Below are 19,651 nucleotides of genomic sequence, written 5' to 3' on the forward strand. Positions count from 1 at the left end.
AATTTTCAGCCAGTATAGACTTAATTAATCCCTTTTCTGTGCACACTGAAAAAAATGATTCATTGGATTTCCTACATTTTTTAAGGTAAGTTTTTGTAAACAATTTATACGGGCTGAATTTAAACAAACAAATAAAATTTTGTGATTTTCAACTTGATTTGTTTGTTTAAATTCAGCTTATATAAATTATTTGCAACGATTTGCAATGAAATATTTTATTTCAGTGTGTGAGCCTCAGAACAGACTTGGTTGTGTGACTCACAAGTTAAAAACTACCGATCTAAAGTCCTATTGCAAGCACTATCGTTGAAAAGAATGCCAAGATATAGAGTATGTTTTTGTCAACACTGCCCTATTTAATCCATGCGTGTATTGTATGCATGTGCTGAGTTAAGCAGGTGAGAATATTTGGCACATTAAGTTAAACTGTTTTACTTGCTGAGTTTGTTCAAGCCTGCAAATCCGATTATTATTAACAGCAATATTTCCAGCAGCCTCACAACCCTGCTGGCTGTTATTATCAAGCATTAGTTGCGATATGTTCATAAAGTTGTCAGCATTAAAATAAAGTGAATGAACACTAATGCAATTTTAATACCAGGTGGAAACATGGCCAAGGAAAGAACAAATGTGCAAAGAATTCGTGGAGTGCAGACTGAATAGTATACAATTAAGCATGTCTCAGACCAGTGTTCATTTCATGCTGAAAAATTTTCGTCAAGATTTGTGATAAACAAGTTTTTATCAATGAAAACAAATTCAAAATTAAGTGATGACGACGACGACTATAATAAAAATATACTGCCATTTTCGTTGACTAATAAAAACAAGACAAGAATGTGATTGAGGGAAAATATCTAAACAGAATTAATATTAGTGTGTGTCGCGTGTGGAAATAGCTGATAAAAACAACAAATCTAAAGCGACATCAGCATGCCAGAAAATCAGGTAAACTCAGATCTTTTTTTTATTTAACCATGTGTGTGCGTTTGGTTAACTGAAACGGTGTAGCCTCTTGGTGACCTTTAGAGAATTTACTCCCTTAGATTGTATATTAAAAGTTACTACATCGGTCAGTCTTAAATTCATATAAGCATGGCATTCTGTTGAGGAGTTGTTTCCTCGTATGTTTCATTTTAGCTGCGGCTACAGTTTAGCTAACCTCTAACTCGCGCTAGGTTCACGCGCTGTCTGCATCTGCCTCGATCGTCATGACAACAGCTATTTACAGTGTACCTTTACCACAAACAAAAACTGCTTTAGGGAACTGCTTTATCACTTTATTTAAGTGATTATTTCTTTTGTCTGTAAGGATGTAATGATACTGTTGTGCTATAAGCTCTACTTATCAGGGAGTTGCATACAACATACAAGATAACTAAACTGCCTTGAAGTGAAGCACACTTTAATTTTGACGTACATTTTCGCTTTATATTTCTTCTATGTGAGTAAACAGAGCCATGGGACTGAGTGCACATTTTACAACATAACACATTATCATTTGCCAGGCATATGTGAGACCAGACAGAATCTGCAGACATTTTTTGCTATTTCTGTACAGAATTTTGTAAAAAAAAATCAGCAGATTTACATTAATAATGTTTATGAATATCATAACAAAAAACGTAATTTATGAAATAAAAAACAATATATTTTTACTTTTATTTAATGTTTACAATGCAAATCCAATAAGATCCACTTATTTGGTAAATAAAGCAAGTCTCTCATATATCTACTAAAAGACTGAAAATATTACTTGCTTTATTTACAATACACACTGTATTGTAAATAAATCACACCAACACTTTCATATTAGTCAATAATATTATTGAAATTAATTTGAAAGCTGAATAAACAAATTTAGACACATTTACATAAGTAAATGAATAGACTAGATGCTAAAAATCTGTGCAAATCTGCGGATTTCTGCATGTGCAGATTCTGTGTGGGCCTAGTCATATGTCATTATTGTAACACAAACTACGACAGTAAAGCTTGCTATAGACTGACATTGCAAAGTGGACTTTAACTATTTTAAGCCCTTTCAAAGATTTAATGGCTTAAAACTGTTCAACAGATTGGTTAAAAAGACATGTAGTTCACCACATTAAAATAAAAGAGTTTGCTAAATGATTGCACTATTCGGCATGGCTATTGCAGACTTACATGTGAACTTATTGCCAATACATAATTTAACATATTACTTATGATAAAAATAAACAATGCAATTCTAATTTGTGGTCTTCTTTGCTATATTCAATATTTTAATAAAACTGTTTTATTTAATTTTAAGTCATAATATTTAGTTTAAATAAATGTATACAATATTTAAATAAATTACGATAAATTAAACCAAATATTTATATTTAGTAAACTAAATCTAGGGTAGATTTAGTCGACTAAAATCTTATAAAATTTAGTTGACTAAAACTAGACTAAAACTAAAAAAAAATGGAAAAATGTATGTATTTTAGTCAAAAGAAAACTAAAAAACTAAAAAAAAACTAAATTAAAATTTGCTGTCACAATTAACATGGTCTCAGACACACACTCAATCAAAGCAGTAATCTCTATTCTAGTCAGTCACTATTTATAACTTGGATTAGAACACCTTAATCCCTCATTTCATAGCCATTGATAGTGTGGAGTAGACACACACAGAAAGTGCATAAATAAACCAAAGCAGCCTCAAAATAAAACACATTCATTAATCTACATCATAACAGGAGAATTCAATATTTAACCAGAAATACATTTTGAATGTAATTTCTTTTTCTCGAATGCTGATTTGAATGCATTTATATTGCAAAAAATTGAACTAAATAAAACTGAGTTGAAATCAAATGATCTGAAATTGTCTAACTAGTGTTTTAAATGCAACCAATGCACATAAGCAAATACAAATAGCTAATATAAACATTCCATTTTATGCATAATTGTGTCACATATCCAAGCCTGTCAACACCTTCTCAATGTACAAACATACAGACATATGCTTAAAAAACCACATACAGATATGCAGAAAGTGAGCGCTCGGTGCTAGTGATGGTCTGTCAGCAGATTTTAGCTGAATGACGTCTGCTGATTATAACTGATATGACCGCAGTGAGATGGATAATATTATGTAATGCTCTCATTACCTCTCTCCCCTCTGCTTTAATCTATCCTCGTCCTTCTGCCAGTGGTCTTTCTGTCTATTTCTCTGTAATCTGTCTGGATCTGCCTCATTATTTCATCTCAACTTTCATCAGCATCATTCCCACACAAATTACTGTACATTTCATATACAGTAGTTGGGTATAATATCATGTTTTACAGCATAAAGATGAGCTGTTTCTGTATAATTTAGCATGTATCAATTTATTGTATAGGCTAACCTTGATTCCAAAATGACTACTAACTATAATCTTAATACAAGATAGAAAAGGGCTAGTCTGAGCTGCGTATTTCCTTTTAGATTTTAACATTTTAAACAATTGTAATGACATAATGTGATCCATTTTTGGGCAGTATAGACTAGAGTAGTTTATTTATCTTCTTTCTAACATTTATAGACTTCTACTTTTGCTTAAAAACCTTCTTATTGGCTGACGTATCAAATTAAATATTTTCCATGTGATCAAATACTCAATTAAAAAAAAAATTTTATACATACAAACGATCACCAACAATATGTTTATCTAGACTTCTGCGATTTCCGTCTTCCCTTCTCTTTCCTTCTCTCTTCCTTGTTAACACACTGTTAGGATTCCATTCCTAAGTGGAACAATGGGTGGTTTGCTCACCATGTAACTGAAAAGGAAGGAAAGCTAGGCCGACTGTAGTCATCTCAGTCGACTCTCACTCTGTCGTTCTCACAAACACACACATACCTTAGTTTCAAACACGCTTTACAGGATACACTCATAACAATGAGTGTGCTGCTTGATGACCCCCAATATGTTTCACTAAACCGCTTGTGCACCCAGTCCATGTAAATTACAGAGTAAAAATCTGATTTGTGAACTGCATTTTCTGTACCTACAAAACTGTTAGCCACTCTTGATGCTTCATGCATTTCCACTGAGCACAATGCTAGTCTCTAAAACCTGCTAGTTTCAAATCAGTAACTGTAAAGTTGACATAAATTTACCTAATCTATTTACCAAAATAAAAATCAACCTTAAATCAAAAAACCAAAGTCTTTGCACTACATTTATGTTCGATCATCAGTTTTTTCTTGGATATATGTCACAATATTTACATTTAGTAATTTAACAGACAATTTTATCCAAAGCGACTAACAAATTAAATAAAATAAACGATATGACATATTTTTTCTATATAAAAATAATAGAAACAATCTGTTGCTACTTACAATACATAAAAATTCAGGTTATACAACGACTTAGAAAGTTGCAAAAATTCTACAACTGTTAGTTCTTATTAGTGTAAAATCCTATAAGTGTAAAAATTTAGCGATGTCCAGATCCGATAGGAATCGGACGTTACCACCTGATCAGGACTCAAATATATATGTATATATATAGTCATTATCTTTTAACACATCTATAGTTATGCGGTGGCAAAGAGTTAGACCTATTGCTTGACTTCACACAGGAATAGCAACGTATGCGGCATGACATCCCTATGTTGCAGAGATGCAATTGGTTAAATGCTGACAAAGTAGACCACGGAAGCAGCTTGAATCGGACAACGGCATTATAAAGTTGATGATGACAACTTTGCCATAGCAAACTGTGAGATATGTAAACTTGGGATTGCCTGCCGGGTATTTTAAGTTGAGGTGTTATTTGTTTTTATTCGTTTTTTTTTTTTGTTTACTGTTGCATTACAGTCTAAAGGTGAAGAATATTGATGTTAATTATTACTTGATTGCTCAGACTACCTCACAGAAGTGCTCTGTTTGTTATCAGTTGTTGAATATTAAAGGGGTGGTCCAAAATGTAATTTTAAGGCTTGGTTGTGTTTATAAGATGCAGGGCAATGTGTGCTCATGGTTCACTTGAAGGGAATCACGTTATTTTTTAAACCTCACTTTGATTATGTACAGCTACTCAGCTAACATGAAAACAACTGATATATTTCCTAGTTCCTCTGAAAGACCCGGCTTCAAGTGACTCTGATTGGTCATCTGTCATAATGTGCTGCGATTCGCAGATCGGCTCCACGTCACGCCCGTACAAGCATGCGCTTTTCTGCTGTGTAAACAGTACAGTGTAAACCTCATGCCCGCTTTCAAAAATAACATCTGACAAGTGTCTGTAACGAGTAAAAATGGGGTGCAGCTCCCTTAAGAGAGATCGCCATTGTGTGTGTGTGTGTGTGTGTGTGTGTGTGTATGTGTGTGTGTGTCTGTGTGTGAGAGTGTATGTGTGCGTGAACTGTCTGTAGACGTGTGTAACACGAGAAATGCATGTGTGTGGGACCTACGTTTATTTTTATTTTTCTCTAATGCTCAGACTAAGTTATTATTCTGTAATATATCTAATTATGTAGACAGAAGAATGAAGCACAAGATGTGGGATGTGACCTGTTTGAGTCTTGACTGATTTTTTCTGCTGCTACATGAGTTAGGCAAGCTCTCCTGTATTTTTTTAACTCAACGCATTACACGACGTCTTTTGCATATATTTGGAATATGCATGTGCAAGTAATATGAATCGTTCACATATTTTTTGCGAGTTCATTATCTGAGATGTAAAACGCATGAAAAAGCTGCCTATAGAGAGACACACACGTGCTGGTGAATTGTGTGAGTGTATGTGTGTGTGTGTTTACAGCTGTTTGACTGGTAAATATGAATTTGTAGCTAAATCATTAGTGGTGCCAAACAGCATTTCCTGTTGTTTAAATCTTTGCTACAACATACTGTTAAGGTTAAACACTGTACAAGTCATGATCAATTTTAACAAATAAAAACTTACAGGCTACAGCTTCTGCTTGTTGGAGCTGCTCCTTCCTTGAGGAGATTTTAACTGAATCCAGCACTGAACTGGGAGAGATTTTGGAAGCTGTGTTTTGTCAAATCATGCTTGCTATGTATTTTATAATTCTTTGGAACATAATTAATGTAGAACTGTAAGCACTTCTGTCTTTGTGTTGTGTCATTTAGAAGCCCAAATACAGAAACAGACGAATCTCTGTGGAAATAGCAGTGTTTGGACGGCATTTTAGCTCTCCCTGCTGTAACATTACAGCGCCTCTGGCCACACTCCTTAGCTGCGCAGTGTGTGCTCGGTAAAAGTACGTTTGTGATCTCACAAGGCCCGGAAGTATATTTTTGTAGTCCCCAAAATGTGCTCATTGTAGGCTTTGCTAAGCTAACTCTGTAAAAACCAAGGTCTCTATTTGCATTGAACTTTGAGCGTCTTACATTTAGAGATGCTTATTATGTTCACACTGCTACATTACACATCAACTAAAGTTTAAAATATGATATCGTAGTGGACCACCCCTTTAAAATAAGGTGAATTAAATAAAAATATGGACCATACTGGATCTGTTTCTTCACTCTTCTTTATTTTTTCTAATGTATTATAGAAGTATCGGATCGGGTTTCGGTATCGGTAGGTTCTCAAAATCAAATAACTCGGACTCAGACTTGAGGGCAAAAAAACCTGATCGGGACATTCCTAGTCAAATTTATTATGGAGTCTAACCTGACTAGAATCTATAACTCATAATGTGTGTACAATTTATAGAATGTTTACTTGCTCAATCTCTATTCTTCAGCGTAGTTCCTAATATATCAGGGGTTAAATATTAAATGTCATTGGATATAGAATATTCAGAATGTAAAAAGGTTATTCTCGTCCAGTGTGTGTGTTACAATCACCAACGATCTAGCAGTTACAAATCAAGCAGAACTATAAATCTGTCACAGAACTGGACTTCAAATCCTATCATGCACCTCACACACACACACACACACACACACACACACACACATACACACACACACACACACACACACACACACACACACACACACACACACACACACACACACACACACACACACACCAGTTTCAGTTCTCTCCCTGATTGCTTACACACAGCTATAAACGAATCATAGACTGATTACATGGTCTATATATTCACCTCACACACACACACACTTATTGCTGAGTCTTGTTGTACTGTATGTTTACCTGTAACATTGCAAAGTGTTTTTTGTCAAAACTTATTGTTCCATCAGATATTTGCCTTGTTTCTTTGTTTATCTTGTTTACCACCTGCACCGACCTCTGCCTGTGACCCTTTAATGAGCAATCTGATTGATACTAACAATACAAAACAAAAAGCATCTCAGTTGTTTAATTCCATAATAGTATATCAGACTAATAAAATGTATTTAAGCCATTTAAAATCAGAATTTCTTTTTGCAAAATCTTTAAATGCCTCCAGTAAACAAAGCAAATCATGATGCCAAACCCCTTTTGTGGAAGAAGAACACCATCACCATCACTTATCAGGGTCTTTATACCCTATACCCTATATAAAAGGGTGTTTACCTCACGTTTTACCCTATACAAAACAATGTTTACATCTCAGTCAGACAGCCACTATGATCAATGTCTAGGAGTCTAGGTTCCCCTTCGGGGGGAACTTCAGCACTATAAGTGGATTTGATTGTAAAATCCACGCATTGGGAGGTTCGGTTCAGAAGCTACTCGTCTGAAAGAGTATTGAACGGGCCAATTAAGAATGAATTGGCAGCGCAAGCCTGCGCAGGTGAGCGGCATAAGCAATCAACTGAGTATATAAGCTCACCTGGCGCAGCAGACGCTATCCTTTTCGCTTCAGAGACTTTCTGATCGAGTCGATGAGGGTTCCTCCTGCTGTGACCAGCGATTCTGAGCGAACGAGAGCATTCTCCCGGTCCAGAGTGTGTACACGCAGTGGCAGACGGTCGAGCTGGGTTTCTCCCTTGCCTGGCGTTCTTTGGGTCCGGTCCTCCAGAGCGGTGCGTATAAAGTTGCAAACTTCACAGAAAGAGCAACACAGTCGTGCAGCACGTCCTTATCAGGACGGCGCTCCGACTGTGCGTTTCTGGATGCGGTGGTTTCCTGTCCTCGGATGATGGGCGCGGGCACTGTGTTACATGTCTGGGGGTCCAGCATGTTAATGCGCTGCTCGCGGGCAGTTCATGTCGTCATCGCGATGCCATGACTGTTGCGCAAGATCGCGGTTAGCCTTTGCAAAAAGGCGAACCACCCCAGTTGTCCCCTGCTCTGCAGCGGGCACTCGGGCAGATCTGAGGGTTTCAGCGAGAGATAATCCGTCGCCCACGGGCCCGCGGACCTCCCGCTCCTCTAAGCGCTCCATCCAAGCTTCGGGCGGAGGAAGCGATCCGTCTAACAGATGGTAGCCCTTACGCCCGATGACACCGGAGACCAGATGTCCACCGCGGCATCGGAGGGTGGGCTTTCATTGTCCGATGATGATCCAGACCCGCTCGCCCCCTTCGGGCTGGTGAGCGCTGTCACTACGGATCCTGAGACGGACATGTTAGCCGTGCTTTCCCGGGCTGCTTCGGCCGTGGGTTGGAGATGGTTTATCCCCCAGCTCCGCGGCCGGACCGACTAGAGGGGCGTTCCCTTCTTCCCGGAGGTGCACAGTAGGCTCACGCGGTCTTGTAAAGCACTTTTTTCTGCTCGTGCTGCGTGTCCCTCCACCCTAACCACTCTTGACGGTGAAACAGCCAGGGGGTATGTGGCGATTCCTCAGGTTGAGTGCGCGATGGCGGTAAATCCGCGCGGCGCCTCTTCTTGGCGGGGTCCGCCTCGTCTCCCATCCAAAGCCTGTAAGTTATCTACCTCCCTCGGAGCTAGAGCTTACATAGCTGCGGGCCAGGCTGCTTCCGCCTTGCATGCGATAGCCACCTACCAGCGCTACCAAGCGCAGGCGCTGGCCGAGCTGCACGAGGGTGGGTCCAACCCAGGCTTACGAGCTTCGCACCGCCGCCGACTTAGCTCTTCGGACTACTGAGTCCGCTGCGTGTGCGTTGGGGAGGACGATGTCCACATTAGTGGTCCAGGAGCGCCACCCCTGGCTGATATGCGCAAAGTCGACAAAGTCCGCTTTCTTGACTTCCCCATATCCCCAGCCAGGTTCGGCGACACTGTCTGTGAATTCACCCAGGAATTCAAGGCGGTGAGAGAGCAGTTGGTGGGTGATGTCTTATCGGCGGTCCGTAGCCCGCTCCGCCCGCCGTGCCATTCATACCTGCTCCTCGCCGAAGGCGCCCGCCTACGAGAGCTGCTCCGCCCCCGCACACGCCTAAGGCGAAGCGAGCGCGTCGGGCACCTCGGAAGCAGGCAGCCCCCCTGCCCAGAACGCCGCTAAGTCCGGCAACGGACCGCGAAGCGCCCCTGGGACAGGCCATCTGGAGAAGAGGGAACTTGCTCTTTCCCCGCTGGAGGGCGGGGCCCCATTTCCAACGGCACTTTTTACTGCCATGAAAACATTATGAAAGGGCACTTTTCACTTCCCCAGATGTGACAGCCCGAAATCTGCCAGTCTGGGACGCTATGCTTTCTAGCTTGCAGATTCGGTGCGTTTCGCCAGTGGCTCACGAGCGCTGGGAGGACGGTCTCCTTTCTCCCACCCCTCGAGCCTCCCCTCCGGAGCTCGGGTTTGGAGTGAGAGCAAATATCTCACCTCCAGCTTTTCCGTGGGACCCGCGAGCTTCCCGGATCAGCACACCCACTCCGCGCTGCCCCACTGCTGGTACGTCAGCGATTGTAGCGATGAGTCCATTAGCGAGAGCTCTGCCTGCCTGGTTAGCGCGGGCCAGCTCTTCGCGGTGGCTCATACGCACAATCAGACTCGGCTATGCGATTCAGTTCGCGAAACGGCCCCCCAAGTCACGGGTGTGTATTCACCAGGGTCAGCCCCCTGTCCGCCCCTGTCTTGCGAGAGGAGATTGCTGTCCTCCTGGCGAAGGATGCAATCGAGCCGCTCCCTCCAGCCGAGATGGAGAGCGGGTTTTACAGCCCACGCTTCATCGTGCCCAAAAAGAGCGGTGGGTCACGGCCAATCCTAGATCTGCGCGTTTTGAACCGCTGCCTGCACAAGCTGCCGTTCAGAATGCTCACGCAGAAGCGCATCCTCCGGTGCGTTCGTCCTCTGGGTTGGTCTGCAGCATTAGACCTGATGGACGCGTATTTCCATGTCTCCACTCTTCCTCGCCACCGACAGTTTCTGCGGTTTGCGTTTGAAGGTCGAGCTTGGCAATACAAAGCCCTCCCCTTCGGGCTCTCTCTGTCTCCGCGGGTCCTCACCAAGCCCGCGGAGGGTGCCTCAGCGCCCCTTCGGCTCGCGGGCATCTGCATACTCAATTTCTTTACGACTGGCTGAATTGCCCTCTCTTTTGATTATGCACAGAGTTGATTATGCACAGAGACAAAGTGCTCTGGCACTTCCACCTGTGGGGGTTTCAGGTCAACCGAGAAAAGAGCAAACTCGCCCCCGTGCAGAGGATCTCTTCTCTCGGGCTGGAGCTGGACTCGGTCACCATGGCAGCGCGCCTCTCCGGAGAGCGCGCTCAGCTGATGCTGTACTGTCTGAGAGAGCTCGACAGTAAAATAGTGGTCCCACTGAAACAATTTCAGAGGCTCCTGGGGCATATGGCATCCGCAGCCGCTTCATGCCGCTCGGATTATTCTATATGAGACCACTTCAGCACTGGCTTCACGATCGAGTCCCCAGACGCGCATGGCACGCGCGCGCACACCGAGTCTCTGTTACTGCGCTGTGTCGCCGCGCCCTCAGCCCTTGGAGCGACCCCTCGTTCCTACAGGCCTGGGTGTCTCTAGAACAGGCGTCCAGTCTTGTTGTCGTTTCAGCAGACGCTTCCAACACGGGCTGGGGGGCTGTGCGTTGCGGGCATGCGGACCTGTGGAAAGGTACCCAGTTGCATTGGCATATCGCCTGGAGCTGTTGGCAGTGTTCCCCGCTCTCCACCGTTTTTTTCCGGTGTTGGAGCGGCAACACGTGCTGGTCAGGACGGACAGTACGGCGGCGGTGGCGTATATCAGCCGTATAGGGGGTATGCGCTCTCGCCGCATGTCTCAGCTCGCCCGCCGTCTGCTCCTCTGGAGTCATCCGCGGCTGAAATCGCTGCACGCCATTCATATTCAGGCAAGCTCAACCGTGCAGCCGATGCGCTCTCACGGCAGCCTTGCGTCCTGGAGAATGGAGACTCCACCCCGAGTCTGTTCAGCTGATATGGGCGCGATTCGGGGAAGCCCAGATCGATCTGTTGCTTCCCCCGAGATCGCTCATTGCCAGTTGTTCTTTCCCTGACCGAGTGCTCTCGGCACGGATGCACTGGCTTACAGCTGGCCTCGGGGCACGCGCAATACGCGTTTCCCCCAGTGAGCCTGCTCGCGCAGTTACTGTGCATGGTCAGGGAGGACGAGGAACAGGTTGCTGGTTGCGCCCCTCTGGCTCAACCGGACCTGGATGTCAGAGCTCTCCCTCGCGATAGCCCTCCCCTGGCAGTCCCTTCGAGAGAGCACCTACTCTCTCAGGGACAGGGCACCACCTGGCACCCTCGCCGATCTTTGAAGAGATTTTTAGACGCGAGGAAGACTTAGGTAACCTCCGATTGCGGTGGCTAATACCGTCACTCGGGCTAGAGCCCCCTCCCCGAGCGCGCCTATGCCCTGACGTGGAGTCTATTCACTGAATGGTGTGTCTCTCGCTGAGAAGACCCCCGTAATTTGCCAGATCAGCGTTGTGCTTTCTTTACGCCGAGAGAAGTTGGAGAGCAGGCTGTCGCCCTCCACACTCAAGGTTACGTGGCTGCCATCTCCGCTCTCATAACGCGGTGGCTGGCAGCACCGTGGGAACGCATAACCTCATCATCCGGTTCCTCAGGGGCGTTAAGCGAATTAATCCACCCCGCCCCCTCTCATGCCCTCTTAGGATCTCGCCCTCGCTACACAAGCCGCGTCAGATCCCTTCGATCCTCGACTCAGTATTTTCTGTCCCTGAAGACAGCTCTGCTGGTCGCGTTGATATCGATTAGAGGGTCGGGGACCCGGAGGCATTTTTCGGTCAGTGACTCGTGCCTGTAATTGGGCTGGCTTCTCTCACGTATGAGACCCCGCCCGCGATATGTGCCCAAGGTTCCTACCACTCCGTTTTAATACGAGGTAGTGAGCCTGCAAGCGCTGCCCTCGGAGGAGGCAGACCCAGCCCTTATTTATTGTCCAGTTCGCGTTTTGCGTATTATCCGGACCGCACTCAGAGTTTAGATCATCTGAGCAGCTCTTCGTCTGTTATAGCGGTCGGCAGCAGGGAAGTGCCGTACCGAAATAAGTTCCCACTAGATTGTGGATGCCTTTCTTTCACTATCAGAGCCGAGATGAGCCGCGTCCCCCGAGAGCGCGTGCGCACTCCACTCGGAGCTTCGCATCCTCTCGAGCGCGCGCACGCGGCGCCCCTCTAACAGACATCTGTAGAGCTGCGGGCTGGGTGACACCCAACACATTTGCAAGGTTTTACAATCTGCGAGTGGAGCCGGTTTCCTCAAGGGTATTAGGTAACCCTTGGTGATTGAGGAAACAATTCGGTAGGGTGTTGAAACACGCTTGCTGCGCCATTTTCCCTAACACGGAGATACGTGCGCCTTTTTATCTGTCAGTAAAGTTCCCCGTCAGGTGAGCCCTGCAGATTCCTCCGTGGCCCCCAGCACTGACTCAGCGGAGGAGTCACTTGCTGGCCCACTACGTTGTAGGTCTGCCCGCTGGTCAGCCCGCGTTTTGGGTAAAGGTGCCTGCTATGCGTGGTCCCCACTAGGCGATCCCATATGCTTATTCAGCCACGGTTAAGTCCCCCCCCCCTGGGCGGACCCGTGTCTTCCCTCCCCGCTAACCACTCTTTTGCTATGCGTACTCCCCCTTTTTAGGGCTAGTCCATATGTAAATTCTGCCATCTATCCCCCCTTGGGTAACGGATGGCCTCCGCAGCGTCCTCCCTATCGGGATTGCACGCTTCCCAACGTACTGTCGTATTTTCCTAGAATTATCTAGATGCTCACGACTTCCCAAAAAATATATATAAATCCGTAAAACTTCTGTTGAAGTAGGATAAATTAGGGCCAGGGACACGTTGGAGGACCGCGCCCCCCATGATGTGGGTGCGTCACGCTTGCTTGACTATCTCCTCATCGGGGGTGTTGGTAAGGTGCAGTCATTATGGCGCTTTCAATGGGCTCCCAATGCGTGGATTTTACAATCAAATCCACTTATAGTGCTGAAGTTCCCCCCGAAGGGGAACGTTCGAGGTTACTAAAGTAACCCTTCGTTCCCCGAGGAGGGGAACGGAAGCACTATACTCCGTCGCCATAATGACTGTCCCTTAGCTGTTGAAAGTCTCTTCAGCTTAAAAAGGATAGCGTCTGCTGCGCCAGGTGAGCTTATATACTCAGTTGATTGCTTATGCCGCTCACCTGCGCAGGCTTGCGCTGCCAATTCATTCTTAATTGGCCCGTTCAATACTCTTTCAGACGAGTAGCTTCTGAACCGAACCTCCCAATGCGTGGATTTTACAATCAAATCCACTTATAGTGCTTCCGTTCCCCTCCTCGGGGAACGAAGGGTTACTTTAGTAACCTCGAACGTTGTCTACTATCAAACTGAAGATATGCATACGCAATTAATTTGGCTCTAAAGTCAATGGAAAATGAAAGGTGACACTAGCCAATTATCAACAGAACATCCAGCAAAGTTTTGTGATGTAGAACACAGTTAAAAAAAGTACATTACTATCATGAAGCGTAACATAATCATAATAATCAAAGAAACACTAACCCGCAAGGTCTGTACGTGAAGACAATGTAGCTCTCCTCATCAGTCTTCTCTATGAAAGTCACGCACGTCTGTTTCTCCCAGTGTCTCATTGCTTGCTTTAACATGGCCCTCTGACTTCCTGAAAAACACACACACAAATATCATTATGTGTAAATCACACACATTGATGCTGAAAAGGCAAACACTTAGTCCTCTTACCGGTGAAGTTGCCTCCTATGACGTAAGGGATGACTCCTCCAGGCCAGATCTTCTCAGCTCGGGATGTAGCAGCACGTGGGACTCGAGACTTTACATTTCTGGCGCTGTTTACTCTCCTTATTCCAGTCTTTATGCTTGACACATCTTTACTGCTGTTTACTGGCCACGACTCTACAACACAAAGAGAAAAAAAAAATGGAGATATCTTACATTTACCATCAAAACTTACACGACTGCACTTTTATTTCACTTGCAATTTTTTTTTCACTCAAACTGCCAATATTACTTATTTCACATCAAATACCCAACCCAGTAATGAGAGATGAGCTACATTTATTACCTGAATATACTGTAAAATTGGCAAAATCAATTAGGGAACATTAAAAAAAGGTGCATACCTGTCAACCCTCACTTTTTGCCAGTATTCTCCCATATTTTACTATTCATTCCCATTTAAATATTTTCCTTTTTCTTAAGCTCTCTATGAAAAGTAAAAGTAGCATCAAAACGCCAATGTCTTTAGGCCTTATCATACACCTGGCACAATAAGGCGCAAGATGCGTATGGCACAATTTGTTGCTATTTTCAGATCAGCGCAACAATAATTTTTATGTTCTGCGCCACATTGTTTAACTAGCAAATCCATTTGCACCACTATTTGGACTCATGGTGTTTTAGTCTATAAAGGAGGTGTGTTAAGGAGCATTGAAACTAAAATAGGCCGCGCCATTGACCAACTAAAACTAGTCTAAAGTCTAGTGCAGAGTGCGTTAGTTATATGCCTATGCAGTCCAAAATGCGTACACATTGCTTAATACACAAATATCTTTACATATGAAAAAACTTAAAGGATTAAAATGTTACCAAAAATGATTTTCTACATAAATATAGAAAGCACTACCACCAGGCCTTCTTCATGTTTAGATTTGTCTACCTGTTGGATTATGGTGATGTATTCGTCAGCTGAATTTAAAAAGTTTTGAAACAAATCTTTGCGCTTACAAATAAAATTAAATATGTAGTCTAAAGATGTCTTCAGTGGAGTGAGTTTTCACTGTTTCCTTATCCACAAAAGTAAAGGAGTAAAAGTAAAGATTAAATGTAAAGTGGAAGTAAAGAGGCCGACTAGAGGAGGCTCATTCTTTATCCTCGTGCTGCAGATGGTCTGTTCTGTTTTCTCGCTAGTGAAGCGTTCAGTTTTTCTACATGTCAATAGCAAATGCACCATGTCAAAACGCAACTGACTCTGAAAGGGAATTGGAGACTCTGACTGGTTTAATGCACATTATGCTCAAAACACACCCATAACTCATTAAGAAAATAAGCACAACCCTGTTAGACCATGTGCCGGGGTGCAGAGCGTATTTTTCTATCGTTAAAATGGCTAAAGTGGATTTGGACATGCCCTTAATGCTTTTGCACCGTGCGCTTTAGACTTTGCGCCTAGATCATTAAAATAGAGTCTTTTGTGTAAAAAAAAAATGCTTAATGGTTTTAATGATTTAATAACAAAAAACGGCTTTCATTTCTACTATAAATATTACCCTGCAATGCTTTCCTCGCCCCCAAGTTGTTCTGATTGGTTTACTGCCTTAAACCGGCAATTAGTGTCAATTAGTGGCAAAATATTTAAGATGTGGTGCTTACTGTGTGGCTCTGCAAAAGACATAAGTTTCATGCACATGTCAAGCTTGTATTTACAAATTTGGAAAAACAATGATAAAGTAGCACAAAAGCCTGTTCTATGTGAATGGCCCCTTAGTCTTTCATGATATTTTTGCTCTAAGTCTAAATGTTAAGCATACACATACAAGCTCTTATTAGCCGCGTTTCCACTATCGCGCCTAAAGCGAGCGAGCCAGGGCGAGTCAAGGCCAGTGGCGTTTCCACTGTCACTTCCGGGGCCTAATCGGGCCAAAGCGGGGCTTTTTTGGGGCCAGCGGCCGGCCTTTTTCGGCCCGCCGAATACCTTGGGCCAAAAAGGGCCAGCCGGGGCTTCGGGGCGGAGTGAAAGGAGAGGCGGGCACAGTTTTCCGATCGCACACGAGTACATGCGCCAAACAAATAACAAATAAATAAATAAGAGAAAGAAAACATCTGGAACAAATTATAGGCTGGGGTCTTTTTGCATATGATCGCCCTTATGTTTCTCTTTTAAATGCAAGGTTGTTGCAAAAAATGATAGTTTTAATAAGTCACTTTTCTTTGCTGCATCTCTTTGATGTTTCAATAATGCATACTAATCTTTACACCATATTAAAGACACAGCAGACAGTAAAGGATTTCAAGAGGTTTTGTCAAGTTTAATAAGTGTTTTTGCGCGTTTAGATGCCTGTGCGTGTGTGAGACCGAGGAAAAGAGCGCTCCATTCATAGCTCTCTTGATGCCGCGAGCAGCTTTTTTCTTTTCTTTTTATTGTTTTAATTTATTTTGGAGATAATACACTATATGAATACAACAGAAAGACATTAAACTTTACAATTTTCATGTCCGCTTTTGTGGGCTCAAAACAATAGTGTCATACCTAGATAAAATAGCCTAAGCTATATTTAGATAATTTAAAGAATTACAAATATTAGATAGGCCTATAATAAAATCACATTAAATAAATAAACTAATATAAAACTAACAAAAGCTATAGCTATAACAATTAGGTACTATATCAAACTGTTTCAAATTTATATTAAACTTTCATTTTTCAAAAGCCTCTTTGAAAAAAAGATTTTTAAACAAATAAATAAATAAATAAACACCGGAAAATGTTTTAAATATTATTTATAAAGTATTTGGATACGATGATATTAATCAAATCATGCAAACAGAGCATTTTCGGGGTGAGTGAACGCAGAAACTAGGCGACCTTTTTTTCTGTCTGCTGCTGCGCAGCACTTTTTTGACGGGGAAAACTGCAAGTTCAAAATGTGTTCTGTGTCCTCAAACAAGTGTGTATGTTTTTATATAACGTGGTAAAATTAAAAAAGGAAATTTAAAATACATAAAGAGCTTTATTAGTGCATTGCTGCTGAGCGCAATGAAATATAGGCAATATTTTATTACGTGCTGCTCTTATGTGCTGAAACACTGAACACTTTCCTTTACTTAAGATATAATAAGCAACATCTTTAAATAAAGGGAATCACCCATTAAGTGTCATAAAGCCTATAGGGAAAAATAATCATGTTTCAGTTCTCTCCGGAGCATTTGGGATGAATGTTGGACAGCGTCTGTCTAGAGGATGTTATAAAATACATTTTATATCGAGTTATTAACGAAGAATTTTGTATATGTGGTGTTATATTATGGATGTGTGCGCTCCCTGCGCTGGGTCCCTCCGTTGGTGGCAAGACCACTGGATTTCGATGCCAGTCGGTCGGCGAGTAAATGAATATGATGAATGAAAACACACAGGCATGTGCGTATAGACATGTGTTGTACTGCTGTACAGTAACGTGTCATTTGTTTGTTTTGGTTGTCCTAATTTTAATAGTTTCGTGATGATGTGATGGTGTGCTTTATCTGCATGATTCTCGCTGAAGTGGGCGGTTTGAGTGACGTTCGATTCGGGGGATGTTCTGGGGGCGGGGTTTGCTGACGCGCTGCAACCTACTAGCCCCACAGTGGAAACGCGACATGATTTCAGCCTCACTGCTCAACCTCCCAGGCGATTGGCCCGGCCTGGCCCGATATAACCCCAGGCTCGCACTGGCCTGATAGTGAAAATGCGGCTATTGAAATAAATCCATATACTTTATATCATATGTTATTATTTATTCTATTATAGTATATACTATATATTAGTGTAGTTTACTGGATAGAGACAGATGTGAATGTGAGCTAGAAGATTTAAGAAGAAGAGTTAAAAAACGATGAGCTCCAAAAATAAATTAAAACAAACTAATTGAATTGATATATGCATCTGTCATAAAACTAAATCAATGAGATGCATTTAGAATACAAGGTAAAACTTTAGCGCTAATGCTAAAAGTACAAGATGAGGGCTATGTGAGTTTCTTTCAGATTGTGCTGTGGAGTATGTTAGACATTAAAGTTAAGAAATATTTTCAGCATATGTGTAAAGTGTGAACTTACCAAAACCTAACCGTCGTATTCTGTCTAGCAGCAGATATAAGGAACCCCTCTTCTTAGTGGGCACATGTTCTCCTAGACCTCCTGAAATAAAGCAAGAAAGATGCAAGAAAGTTAAAAGATTACTACACTTTAGTCAACATAATCTAGTCAAATATGCATATAGCTCAACAGATTTGTTACAAGATCAGATGTATGTCTGTTTAGCAGAAGTTTTCACAAATCAGGTAGCTGTCTAATCAGAGAACATACATGAACTTACCACTGGCCCTTTAAATGCACTTTATATAGGCCATTATTATATTATACACTGAATGAACATTGTCAGTGGGCTGAGAAACGTCCATCACAGTCTCTCTGCCATTATCACACCAATTTTAGCCGACTGTCCTCAACTCTCCTCATCCCCAATTGACTTTAACTCCCAGGGTTCTCACTGAACATCTCTATTCACACGTCTCTTACTCTGCTCTCTTCCCTTTGCATTTACTCTCTCTCTCTCTCTCTCTCTCTCTCTTTCTCTCTCTGTCTGTCTCTCTGGAATTTCTCTGATGCGGACAGGAAAGTGAGGAACAAACAAAACTCTGAATCCAAGACACAGGAAAAGACTGAGCTTTGGGATCAATGTGAGTACAGTCTCGCATGCACAACACTAGAAGGTATACAAGTGCCTTGCTCTTGTCCTCAAAACAGCGTCCTGAAATTTCTGGAAATATCCAAGGAGGACCTGTCCTAACTGGTTTGAACATGCATCAGTTCTCTTGCTTTTCCTGGTCCTGATGCAGTTTGCCCTTCTGCCCCGGTGGCACATCCTGTAACAATCCCAGTCAAAAAGGAAAAGCAAAGTCTTTGTGCTGCCAAAGGCTCAGGCAATGATAAAGGTAAGGTTTGCTGACTATGCCACTACCCAGCAACTACTCTTACTTGACGGATAGTTTGCCAGCAGTCATTCCAAGGCCCAACCGGAATCTGCACACATGAACATCAGCAGATTTCCATAGATTTATTTAGCCATTATTCAAGTCTATTTATTTACTTTTTATATTAATTTCAGTAATATTATTGAATTATATGCAAATGTTTATACAGGGTATATGCAGGAATCCTAAAAGTAATTTCAATACCTTATTAAGACTTTTTAAAGACCTTCTCAGAATATTTTAAGACCTCATCACCACTTCAAGCTCTAATCAGTATCAAACCTTTAACTTAATAAACAGTTGTTAATAAACAGTTGTGGTTAAATAAATTAATGGAGCACAACCGAACCCAGATAAGCTCGGAAGAAATAAAGCTTGATAGAATAAATTACGCGATTGTCTTCAGAGACAGGCTTCAGCCAATGTTTAAACTCGTCTTTCTCCAACGAGGAGTACGCAAACTTACATTTTCCCATTTTACTGTCTGTTTCGTTCTATGGTTTCACTACATGTGGAGCGCGTCAAATCGACTTTCCGCGTTTGTCACAAATTATGTGACATCACCCGCACGGAGGAGCTTGGCCGGATGTGCCCCGGCACGAACGAATCGAATGGATTGAG

At 42.6% G+C, this 19,651-nt stretch overlaps 1 protein-coding gene across 1 annotated transcript in view; it reads right to left on the bottom strand.

The window, feature by feature from the left end:
- The window catches only part of tll1 (tolloid-like 1), a 91,805-nt gene that overhangs the window by 40,454 nt on the left and 31,700 nt on the right, over window positions 1-19,651 (bottom strand). Inside the window, 3 exon segments of the mRNA NM_131010.1 lie at window positions 13,827-13,944; window positions 14,025-14,195; window positions 18,114-18,194. Of these exon segments, the coding sequence (NP_571085.1) occupies window positions 13,827-13,944; window positions 14,025-14,195; window positions 18,114-18,194 (370 nt within the window).

The sequence above is a fragment of the Danio rerio genome, chromosome 1, assembly GCF_049306965.1.
Source record: "Danio rerio strain Tuebingen ecotype United States chromosome 1, GRCz12tu, whole genome shotgun sequence".
In the NCBI taxonomy this organism is placed as follows: Eukaryota; Metazoa; Chordata; class Actinopteri; order Cypriniformes; family Danionidae; genus Danio; species Danio rerio.